Source organism: Suricata suricatta, chromosome 16 (genome assembly GCF_006229205.1).
Source record: "Suricata suricatta isolate VVHF042 chromosome 16, meerkat_22Aug2017_6uvM2_HiC, whole genome shotgun sequence".
Classification (NCBI taxonomy): domain Eukaryota; kingdom Metazoa; phylum Chordata; class Mammalia; order Carnivora; family Herpestidae; genus Suricata; species Suricata suricatta.
In genome coordinates, this window is record NC_043715.1 from 17105621 (window position 1) to 17117739 (window position 12119).

Genomic DNA, 12119 nt, shown 5'->3' on the forward strand with positions numbered 1-12119 from the left:
GCATATCCTGAACTTAGCTTTCCAATGAGAAATGTTGACTATTCATAGCACTCAGCAAAAAGTGATTTAACAGGACCAGTTTTATTATCAGAATTTGGATTCCCTATAAGCAAACTCTATCCCTACTTTCCATACCATCTCAGTTGGCATTTATTCTTCCAAGAGAACACTGTCCCACGGAACTTCATGCACAATACTTACGTTCCATATCTGTACTGTGCAATAGTAGCCACTAGTCATATGTGGCTCAGCTCTTAAAAAATGACCAGTGCAACTGAGGAATTAATATTTCTTAATTTAAGTAGCTACATATGGCTAATAGTTAACTATACTGGATAGTACAGGTCTAGGAAAATAATACAGAGAACCTTTGAATCGAAATGTGCCTTCCGGCCCTGTGGCACAGATTCACCATCAAAAATGTGAATTGCACAGGGATGTCTTCTTTCCACATCTTTTAAAATTTCTTAAGTATCTCTCTTTTTCTAACCTGCTTCCACCTATTCTTTCACTCTCTGTTCCTTCTGTGGGTCTTTACCTATATTAGTTACTGTACTTATGTTAAACCTGCCAAATGATTAAATTCCGTATATACACAGGCTCTACTCTTGTGACTAGAAACTATCCACAAAGGTACAATTCAGTGCTGCAAGTAACAGGCAGCAATTTACATGTCTCCTGTAGGCATAGAAACAGGATTAAAAACTACTCAGTGCCATTATAATGTGCTCACTGCTGTTTCTATACTCATTAAGGTCTGCCAACATTAAAGGGCTGACAACCTCACGTACTGTACCTATTGCAAAAGGGATTAGCACACCAGGAGAAGGACTGAAGGAGACTAACAAAGACCTTGCAGAAATTTAATTCCACCAGAAAGCTTGAGTGCGGTAGGGAGTCTGGCTTTTCTCCCACAGAAGGGTTCCTGGGTGAAGTCTATCCAGCACAGAGGGGAAGAATGAAGTTGCCATCCAGTAATGAGAGAGGGATGACATGGCTCACTAAGTTTGTATGGGGTCACTTAGGGTATGAGGCCCATGCTTCCCCCAGGAGAAGCATGGGGGACAGCAAGTTCTTGGGACTAGCTTGTCATTTACTTCAGTATAGAAAGCTAAAACCTTGGTCAGGGATCCTCAAGACAGGCACGCACCACTTCAATGATTAGTTCCAGAGGATCCCTGGGAAAGGTGCCATCTTGGCTCAGACAGGAGTCATGTTTACATAGTCTAGGCAAGTCAGCCTTTGCACAGACTCCATATTGCCCCCACCCATGACGGTAAGAATGTCCTCTCATTTTCTCATCCATGCATGCCCTGAACCGAAGACCACTGTGCTCATGCTCCTGATTGTCTTTATTGAGCAAGTATGACCAAGGTCACTCCCCTGGCTGCGACTGAGGCCTTTTGGTGGAAAAGAATGGTCAGAACTGGAGATTGCCTGATAGTTCTTGTCTTTACAACTGACCGATTCTAAAACCAAAGGATAAGAAGTCCAGGCAGGGGATGAGCCAAGCCAGCAGTTTCCTCTGGACCCAGGATGACAGTGTCTGGACACATCACAGGATAGTTGCACAGTCCACCGCAACCATGGCTGCCCATGAGGAAAGGAACATTCATTAGGCCAAACCTGCTCTGGCCCGACCTGGATACTAAAGCGCAGCTTGAGCACCAGAATTAGTTGCTTCCAATCAGGCAGTCTGGTGAGGAGCCAGATTTGAGGTTGAAGCAGCTTTCCCTCCGCCAAAGTCTTCACTGATCTCCACAGGGAGAAAAAAGAAGTCCACACAAGTACCAAGCTCTTCCTGAGACTGCAGGCCCACCAAACCTCCAGCAACGGGAGGCAGACGGGACAGGAATGCACTATCCCGATGATCCACACCAAGACAGCTCAGAGTGTAAACAAAGCCCAGTGTTGGGGATGGAAGAGGAGCATGCAGCGTGGTGTGAAGTTTTCAGAAAAGGGAAATGACCACTTCTAGCACCAAGGTGGGCTTGCATGGGTCTGCACAGCATCCCTCACACCGGCCCTAATAGAAAGAAACAAGCTATTTTGGTGGCTTAGAGATGGTCTTAGATGGTCTCTAAGCCATTGACAGCTGAGAGAATTCAGGTAATCCACTTGAATTCTAAAACAGTTCATGTCCTCTTAAAGTTCATACCAGAAACCCAGAAATGTAATCTATCATCTAGAACAAAGACCTAAGGTCTTAAGTGAAATAAAGGATTATCCTTCAAAATAGCAATATTACCAGACTTCTGACTCATGAATTTGTTCATTTGTCCTTGCTGATTCGAGCCAGGTGCTTATAATCTGTGACCTACTAACTATAGTTAGTAGATACTTGATATCTACTACATGAGTTAAAAAAATCTTTAAAGTTCACCTTTGTAGCTAAGACTCAACAGGAGAATGTGCTAAAACCAAGCAAAAAAATCTGGTCAGAGTCTGATCCACCACCACACAGAGACACCTCTACGGGCAGAGGGACTCAATTTGGTGTGCTTTGAATTTTTAAACACAATCAGCTTATTGCATCTGGTCGATGAATGAACACCAATGTTTTGCTAGAACTGGGGTTCTGGATTAAATAATATCAATAAATAATGGAATACAACCGTCTTTCCAGGGAAAGATTGTGAGTCACAGGAAGAAATGGTAGCATTTTAGGCCTCTACAGTCAGGTGCTTGGACCTGCTCAGAGGAAAGCTTTCCATAAAGCAGCCCCTGTTGTAAAGACTTCTGATTCAAACCTCACATATCAAATTCAGAACCACCAGCCGCAGCTATTAACCTAGCACTCCCTCTTCCCCCAGTGCAACTTGCCAAGTGTTTGGTAAGCTGCACCTACTCACCAGAAACAAAACTAAATAACTACTGCCCTCACCCCAAGCCCTCCCCACCACCACTTTCTATACAATTCCCATTTTCAGGCTGGCCTCAGACCCTGAGTCTGCTCTGACCACCTGAGCAGACTGTTGGCTCTGAGCCCCCTTAGGTAATGTGGCCCACAGGCTCCTTTAGAACAAGAGAGTTGGGCCTGCACAGTCTTGTCATCTGGACTTTGGTAGCCGTGGCTGGCCTTCCAGGCCTCAAGGGACATCTCCTCTGGCCTCTAGTCAGCTTTCCTTTCAACCTTTTTCTCTTCAGCTACATCAAGCTCAGTCAGGACACAAAAGCAAAGCTGCTGGGTGACTTTGGTGATAGCAGCTAAATGAAAAATAGAGAACAGAATTCAGCAAACTGACGATTAGCTACAATCCCAATATGAATACCACAAAGTTGATGAAAGCACATCTCTGGCGCCCTCCCACTTGTCCCTTGGGTATCATGTGCCAGACTCTGCCTCTTACCCCCGTAAGCCTCCCTGACCTCCATTCCATGCTCAACCAGAAAGTGATGCATGACTCCTTGTCTCCCCACATGGATTGCACTTTCAGGAGAGAGTGTTTTAACAACCCAAAAATAGGACTCTAAAGTTAGAACTGAAGTGCTCATGTCATGATCAAAATGGGAGAAGTCACGTGGTCTCCAGTTTATCACTAGTATAGGGGAAGCTTTTAGCCACTACTCCCACCTCTGCATACATCTGTACACATCTAAACACACTGTACACACCTGTACCCCTCCCCCCCCACACACACACAGGCAGTGAGTGATGGGCAAAGAAACTTACCCAGAACATTCTGAAAAAGGAGTGGCCTCCGGGACTCTGGCAGATAAACACCCACAAAGTAGATAGGAACCCCAGAGAGGGCAATCCCAATGCCGATGAGGGAATTGATGGTGTCACTGAATAGAGGCACAATCACCAGAAACAAGGAGCATATGCAGAACACGATGGGGAAAAACAGGCTCAGCTGAAATGGAGAGAGGTGAGATATGAGGTAAAGTGCTCTGCAGGAACAGGGTACAGATATTTCACTAGAAGAGACGGCCCACCCCTCCTAGTCTGTCCAGTCACTGACCTTGAGAGGCCGGAGCCGCTCAGGCTCCTTCCAGCGAAGGTAGAGCTGTCCAGCAACAGACAGGCCCACGAAGAACCAGTAGCTGAAGCTGAAGTAGTTGATGAGCAGGAAAACGTCTTCCACAGTGAGGTAGATAAGTGTCATGGTACACTGGAGGAGGAGGAGAAGGAGTGGGCATTGTTACCGACAGGCCACCCTAGGAGACTCCAACCACCCAGCAATCAGTACCAGATCTGCCACTCCTTGCTGATTTAGCTCCAGTTCTTTTCAGTGACCCCTTGGCATCAGGTCAGTTCTCTGCATTAACCTTCAAGGTGGCATCTCTCCCTCTTCTGTTGGCCCTTCCTACACACAATGTCTCCCTTCTTTTTGCAAGCATTTCAATAACAAGCCAGACTCCTTTCCCCTTCTGATGGCAGACAGTTCGGCCCTCCTCACTTTGATGCGTCAACTTCAACATGAAACCATGTTGCCCTCTGGAGACCATTACTCCTGAGTCCCAACCACCTGGCACACAAATGGAGGAAATGCCTCCAGAACCAACTCACTGTCCTGGGGTCTTAGAAATGCAGATTGGCAAAACGGATCTATACCCCTGATAAGAGAGGTATGACAGAGTTTTCCCTCTGGAACAAAAAAGTCCTAGAAGACAGAAATCAGGGACTAGAGCCCTGGGACAAGGTCAGATTTACTTAAACTTCAAGATTATGGAATTTCCCCATTTAATCTTTTCACCTAAATTATCAACAAAGGATTTAAAACAAAAAGAACCCATTCTGGGGAGAGAAGGGGGACTGTATTGGAAAAAGTGGGGTGAAAGATAATTCAAAGGGGGCACCTGGGTGGTTCAGTTGGTTAAGTGTCTGACTTCAGCTCAGGTCATGATCCCACGGCTCGTGAGTTCGAGCCCGCACTGGGTTCTGGGCTAACAGCTCAGAGCCTGGAGCCTGCTTCGAATTCTGTGTCTCCCTCTCTCTCTCTCTGCATCTCCCCAACTCGTTCTCTCTCTCTCTCTCGCTCGCTCTCTCTCTCTCTCTCTTTCTCTCAAATTAAATAAACATTAAAAATTTTTAAAAAAAGATGATTCAAAGACAAGATGTCAAATCTCTCCTAAATTTATAAACTCAATCCAGTCCTAATAAAAATACTGAGAAGATTTTATGTTATTTTGACAAAATAACAAAGTTCATAAAGAGAAATACAAATGGAATTGCCAGGAAAACTCCAGGGGGGAGGAGAAAAAACTATAGAAGTATCTTCAGTCTCTCTTTAGATTTCAGAAATTCTACGTGCCTGGGTAGCAGAGTCAGTTGAGCGTCCGACTTCGGCTCAGATCATGATCTCGTGGTCTGTGAGTTCGAGCTCCACATGGGGCTCACTGCTGTCAGTTGGGAGCCCACTTCAGATGCTCTGTCCCCTTTTCTCTGCCCCTCCCCCATGCCTTCCCTCTCTCTTTCTGTCTCTCTCTCTCAAAAATAAATAAACATTAAAAAAGAAGAGATTTCAGCAATTCAAAGCAAAGCTAAATAATGAAGGTTGATGCTGATGCAGAGGATTAATTAAGCTGACGATACTACTTAAGGGGTATAATTGTACTTGGCACATATGAAGCACTCTAAAAATTAGCTATTATTTTTATACAAGAATTTTAAACTGTGGATAAGTGGAATATTCAATAAATATTGTTGATATGGCTGGCTAGCCATTTGAGGAAAAAAATTAAGTGAATTTTCCCCTCACTCCATACACTAATATAGAAATTCCAGATGAATACAAAATTTCAACTTAAGTAATGAAACCAGAAAAGAACTAAGTGACAAAAAATAAATAAACAAACTGTCTTCCAAATCTTGGAGTAAGGCCTTTCTCAAGGCCTTTGTTGGTCTTTATATATGTAATACCTTAGTGCAAAGTAGAAAATGACAGTCCTCCTTCAGGTCTTTTTCCATTTGTTAGAATACTTTCATAATTTACTGATTTTGTTAGAATAAAGCGCTTTACTGCCATCTACTATATATGAATCTATGATGTCTATAACAGAGGCTCCTAGGTAGTTGGTGTACAACTGACCTGGCTATTCTAAATATGTTTTAATTAAGTTAAAAAAAAAAAAAAGGAGCCGGAAAGAAAGAGAAGAAAAGAACTACCGATAGAAAAGATAGGTAAAGTCTACAAATTCATTTTTATATTCTTTTGTACTGTTGCCTTCTTGAATATAATTATGTTTTACTTTTTAAATTTTTAAAGAATGTTTATTTTTGAGAGAGACACACACAGTGTGAGCAGGGGAGGGGCAGAGAGAGAGCAAGACACAGAATCTGAAGTAGGATCCAGGCTCTGAGCTGTCAGCACAGAGTCCAAAGAGGGGCCTGAACTCCTGAACTGTGAGATCATGACCTAAGCTGAAGTTGGATGCTCAACCAACTGAGCCACCCAGGTGCCCTGTTTTACTTTTATATTTTTAAAAAAAGTTTAAGAAAAAAGAAGAAACACTGGGAGGCTTGGGAAAGATCTTAACCAGCTGAGCCACCCAGGTGGCCCTCGGCTTGGGAAGCTGGTATACCTCCCACCGGTCTTCTCATAATGTCAGCAGGGGGACTGCAATGCCCACTCTCCCCCAGCAGAGCTTACATTGAACAATAAAGCAGGGATGGGTGTAAAACGCTCAATGTGGATCATTGACAGTACATCCGGGAGGTGGCCCTCACGGGAGCCCACGAAGAACAACCTAGAAGGACAAGAAGTATGTTAGGATGATCCTTTCACTTAGCCTCACAGCCATCAAACTAGGCTCAGAGCTCTAGAAAAAAGCAGGAGGCAGCGTCTCAGGAAAAAAGCAGCAGGCATGCATGTTCTCTATGCATGCTCAACCCAAGCTACCCCCACCCTCACCCCTTAACTGTACCCACAGATGTCTCCAACCTCCAACCATGGGTACTTCAACATTATCCAGACATGTCCTACCTCACTGTTGGCCATGGACAGCCCCCAGCCCCTCAGCTATATTCAATCACCCAATGAATGCCTCACCCTGCCATCACTCACTGGCACTCCAATCCATTCCACCAGGGGTACCTCCACTCTACCACACAAACACTTCATACTTAATACCATGGCTATTTAAAGAAGGGCAGCCAGCTCTCTTCCCCAAGCTCCTGATATACGATAGGACAGGACAAGCCTGGGGCTCAAAAGGACAACCCAGCCCTCCTCTCTGTCCCCAAAGAGCCCTACTGATTGAGAAACAGAGCAGCAGAGAAATGAACCACCGACCAGGGTGGTCGACATCATCATGGAGCACATGGCACTCACCAGGCTTGGGTGGGCTAGGGGAACAAAAAGCTTCACAACAGATGACCACATCTGGGCTGGGAAGAAGAGTCAGAGTTTGCCAGAAGGTGAGTGGGTGGGTGGGAGACAGCATAGGCAAAGGCAAAAGAAGCTGGGAGGAGTGAAGAGGGTGTCCTCCTTGAAAGCTGGTACTAGAATGCCTGCAGTCCCAGGATAAGGTGTGTGAGGAGACAGCTGGGAAGAACTTGCACACAAGGCCATGCTGTGGAGTCTGAACAAATGCTGAGAGCCAGCTGTAGCTCTGAAGTAAAGTCCTGACAGGATCTGACACTGGGACTTTGGTGGCATCATGGAAGCCAACTAACGGAGGAAGAGGTTGGGTATAGGGAGAAGGCCAGACAAGAAAGCAAACTGTGACAATTGTCCCATAAGAGAAAAGGCCTGAATGAGGGTAGACACCCTCGCTTAGGAGAGAACAAGACATATGTGACCATCTCAGTTAAATTTGGTGATTCATTACATGTGAGTGTATGTGTATATGTGTGTGCGCATGCATGTACATGTTTGAGCTGGAACAAGAGAGACCAAGGGAAAAATAAAGAGGCCACACGGAGAGCTGATAGCACATAACATCACAACAGGAGACAAAGCACGCGTGGAGTGCACTGAGATCCTTATGGGCCATCCAGGTGGAGCCACAGGGGCTGAGGATAGCATCTGGAAAGTCATAGGGAGTTGGTCATGTTGGGAGTTGGCTCACACAAAATTAATAATTTGTGCTAGGTTAGAGAAGACATATGGTAGAGGGGATGCTGGAAGAGGATAATGTCCTGGTCCGGCAAAGGTGTCTAGTACAAAGCCAAAGACAACTACACAGGTAATAAAGAAAAAGTGAGAAGGTAACACAGAAACAATTGTGCATTATCTCGACATCACTGCAGTCCCCTTATATGCAGGTCTGGATCCTTACTCTCTGCATCCCCTAGCCCCACCCCCATCCTGTCAATGCCACGATATAGCTGAATGAGGTTAAAAGGCACCTACCATGTAAGTATTTTTTTAAATTTATTTTTGAGAGACAGAGAGAGCACAAGCAGGGGAGGATCAGAGAGAGAGGGAGATACAGAATCTGAAGCAGGCTCCAGGCTCTGAGCTAGCTGTCAGCAGCCCCTACCATGTAAGTATTTTAAGAAGACTGCCAGAGCCGGGGCACCTAGGTGGTTCAGTTAGTTAAGTGTTCTGTTCGACTCTTGATTTCAGCTCAGGTCATGATCTCAAGGTTTGTGGGATTGAGCCCCACACCGGGCACTGTGCTGACAGTGTGGAGCCTGCTAGGGATACTCTCTCTCTCTCCCTCTCTCTGCCCCTCCCCTTCTCTCCTGCTCTTTCTCTCAAAAATAAATAACCTAAAAGAAGAAAAAAGAAAGAAAGAAAAAAGAAAAAGAAAGGGCGCCTGGGTGGCTCAGTTGGTTAAGTGTCCGACGTCAGCTCAGGTCATGATCTCACAGTTCGTAGTTTCGAGCCCTACATCAGGTTCTGTACTGACAGCTTGGAACCTAGAGCCTGCTTCAGATTCTGTGTCTCCCTCTCTCTCTACCCTCTCCTGCTCATGCTCTGTCTCTCTCTCTCTCTCTCTGCCCCTCTCTCTCAAAAATAAATGAACACATGAAGAATTTAAAAAAAAAGAGAAGAAGATTGACAGAGCCAACTGGGATGTCTTAGGAATCAATAAGGCTATAGGAAACACCATCTTTGGGTGAGGTAAGTTGTTAAGAGTCACATCTGGTGCAATCCTGGCCACACAGGCTGAAGTAAGTGAAGATGATACCACACAGTTTTACAAGACTTTGATCTATTATTCTGGTTACCCTAGGGTGGCCCCAGGGTGACATGGATTGGGGTGTCAAAACTAGTAAGAAAAATAAATAGAATGAAATTATTTTTTAATTAGTTCATCTTATCTGTTCATGCAGAAAATACCTATTGAATACCTATTACACTCCCAATCCTGCGACAGCAATGTTAAAAGGGGAGTGGAAGAGAAATCAGGAAAGAAGTCTTCTTCTCAGATATCAGAGTGTCACAGAGTCACAGGAATAATTTCAGAAGTAGAGGGTGGTAAGTATCACTTGCTTCGGGGGTCCCGTAGGAGAAGGACTAAAAGCAGGCTAAGAAGGAGAGGTCACTGGTACACTTAATAAGAACTTTTTTAGGTAGTAGAAGCCAAAGTATAATGGTTAGGAAAATGACTGACAGTCAAAATGCAGACCATTCCCTCAAGAAGTGTATCCATACGGAAGAAGGGAGATAAAAAAAGCTATTTTGTGATTTCACTAAGTAGAGATTGAGAGAAGTGCAGAGCCGGCTCCAACTGAACACCCACCAAAGAGAAAGGCCATGTGACGATGCAAAATGCCAAAAAAGAAGGTGGTACTAGAATCCAGAGTGAGCCTGGAAAAGCAGAACTGCTCTTTTCTCTGAGACAAGAGGAAGGACAAGTGGTCCTATAGGTAAGTCTACACAGAGAGGAGAGCAAGAGCCTACCTGCCAGTGTTAGTGTGTCTGAAATGAGGGGCAGAGTCATCCTGACTAATACCTGGTACGCAGCAAATGCTCAATAATAATCTTCTAAAGGAATGAATCTCGAGGCTGCAGCATAACCCACAAGAAGCCCAGAGTATAGTCCCTGACAGGGTCACGACTCCAAGCTACCTTTCTCCCCTCTACCTCTAAACAATTTGTCCTCATCTCAGATGGAAGCATGAGCTTTAAGCACACAAGTGTTTGCACAAAGGCAAGCATATGCATGCACACTAGCTTACACACACATACACCCTGTATATCCAAGAGAAAGAAGGGAAAGAAGGGCCCGAGGGGATTGAATACTGCAGTCTGTTATTGGTAAGGCGGAAACACAGTACCTTGATGAAGCAAAGATAGATGCATTGAGGCCCCCAAAGCAGGACAGGGCAACGGCAATAGGAATGGTCCAGCTGAACATGCCAAACGTCTGGTCAGCAAATGTCTGAGGGCAGAGCACAGAAGGCACTCAGCACAGGTCAGGGGTTCATAAGCCTCCTGTACCTATGCTGTCAGGACAAATGCCATCACTATTGAGCAGCCGACCCACCCTCTAACCTAGACCCATCATCCCACCCTGCTGGAGTGGCTGCAGAAAGAGAGATTGAACCATTCAGTATTATAAGATGATGAGCGAATGGGTACTCACCACAGCCACAGCATCACTGTCAAGGACATCTGAAATGCTCAGCACTGTATAGTAGGCCACATTGGTCAGGATGTAGATGAGTGTCACAATTGGCATAGAAATCCCAATGGCCAGGGGCAAATTTCTGTCAGGACAAGTGAGTCAGGACTATCTAGAATCAACTCTCCTTGGAGTCAAAAAGTTCACCCAGGGATTTTTCTGCAGTTTAACAGTTCATTGACCCTTAATCTTTGAGGCAGGCTCCTCTTCCCCACATGGCCTAGGGTAGGTGTGAATACCATGCCCTTTCTATGGAGAAACAGAGAGAGAGAAAGAGAGAGAGGGACAAGGAGAAAGAGAGGGGGAGAGAGAAACCCTTCTCTGTGAAGATAGCTGGGGATCAGTATTTGATCCTCACAATAGGAACAACGGATCCCACTGAAGGAGGAGCAGTGTTCTCCAGGGACCAGGCTGCCCAGAATAAGCTTCTGGCTCCCAAGGCCTCAGTGTGGCAACAGAGTACAAGGTTCTAGCACCTCAGCCCCAGCTGGGTCAGCTACTGCCCACTGAAGGACCGCTCCTTGAGCAAGGACCCTGGGGATCCTCCAGTGAGGATCTGAGGGTGAGGAGCCAGAGGCCCACCTTCAGTCATTCCCAGCATAGCCCCTAGTTCCTCTGAGCTAGAGAAAGGGGAGTAGGGAGAAGAAGAAGGAATGAGAGAAAGAGAAAGGAGGGGAGGGAAGAGGGCAAGTGCACCCACTATCAGCAGGAGTTCCAGCCAAGCTGGGGAGTGAGTGTGATCCCACCGTTACCTTTCTGGGTTTTTGATTTCTTCTGTTACAAAATTAAGGGTGTCCCAACCTGAGTAAGAGAAGAGGGCAGAGTAGAGGGCGAGAGAGAGGTCTCCCATGTCCCAGGAGGAACCCTCAAAGGCATCCTGAAAGTGCTCAGAGTGTCCTGTGGGGGCAAAGGCAGGTAGGGGAAGGGGTTCAGGGGGAAGGAAGAGGAAGAAGGAGGTGAGAGATGGAACGTATAAGAAGAAGAGAAGAATAGGGAGAGACAGTAAGAAAGAGGAAGTAAAGAGGGGGGAAAGAGGGTCAAGAAAAGAAGGGAAAAGCAAGAGGGCAGAGGGAAGAAAAAAAAACACAAATTTAACACCAAAAGAACCACCACCAGCTCCCTGTACTTTATCACCACACCCACTCCCTCATGAAAGTTCATATTCCTTTAGCAAAATTACATATCTCAGGAAAACAAAGGCATTCCTGGCTGCCTTCTGAAGTGATAACACCTTTTTCAAAGCTCTGCTGAATTTCTAAGTGACCTCACAGTAAGCCCGAGCTCTTCTTCCTATTTTTTAGACATAAAACCCTGTTTTACATTTTTAACTAACAATTAGACCTTCCTGTGGAACTCTGTCTTTTGGCCAAGTCCACGGCACCATGTGGTCTAACAGTTTTCTCATTCTCGTGGGGAGAACACTGTGGCTCTACCCGCCGAGGCTGCGGTTGCTGCAGGAAGTCCCGGGCTAGGTAGGAAATGGGGTCTTCTCCTCTCTCGCCGAGCTGGGGCAGGCCTATGCCACTTGCACCTGTGGAGAGCCAGCCTGGGCACCTGCCGTTCTTCCCAGAGGCCTCTGGAGCCCATACACTTGA

The 12119-nt window shown here is 45.8% G+C and overlaps 1 protein-coding gene across 3 annotated transcripts in view; it reads right to left on the minus strand.

The window, feature by feature from the left end:
• Positions 1-62: 62 nt before the first annotated feature.
• The window catches only part of SLC7A6 (solute carrier family 7 member 6), a 36053-nt gene continuing 23996 nt past the window's right edge, over positions 63-12119 (minus strand). For all 3 annotated transcript variants that reach the window (XM_029925154.1, XM_029925156.1, XM_029925155.1), the window contains exons 4-10: positions 11277-11421; positions 10486-10609; positions 10178-10281; positions 6597-6693; positions 3966-4115; positions 3674-3857; positions 63-3207 (exon numbers count right to left, since the gene is read on the minus strand). In XM_029925154.1, the coding sequence (XP_029781014.1) occupies positions 3113-3207; positions 3674-3857; positions 3966-4115; positions 6597-6693; positions 10178-10281; positions 10486-10609; positions 11277-11421 (899 nt within the window). In that variant the 3' untranslated portion in view covers positions 63-3112. The remainder of the gene's footprint in view (positions 3208-3673; positions 3858-3965; positions 4116-6596; positions 6694-10177; positions 10282-10485; positions 10610-11276; positions 11422-12119) is intronic.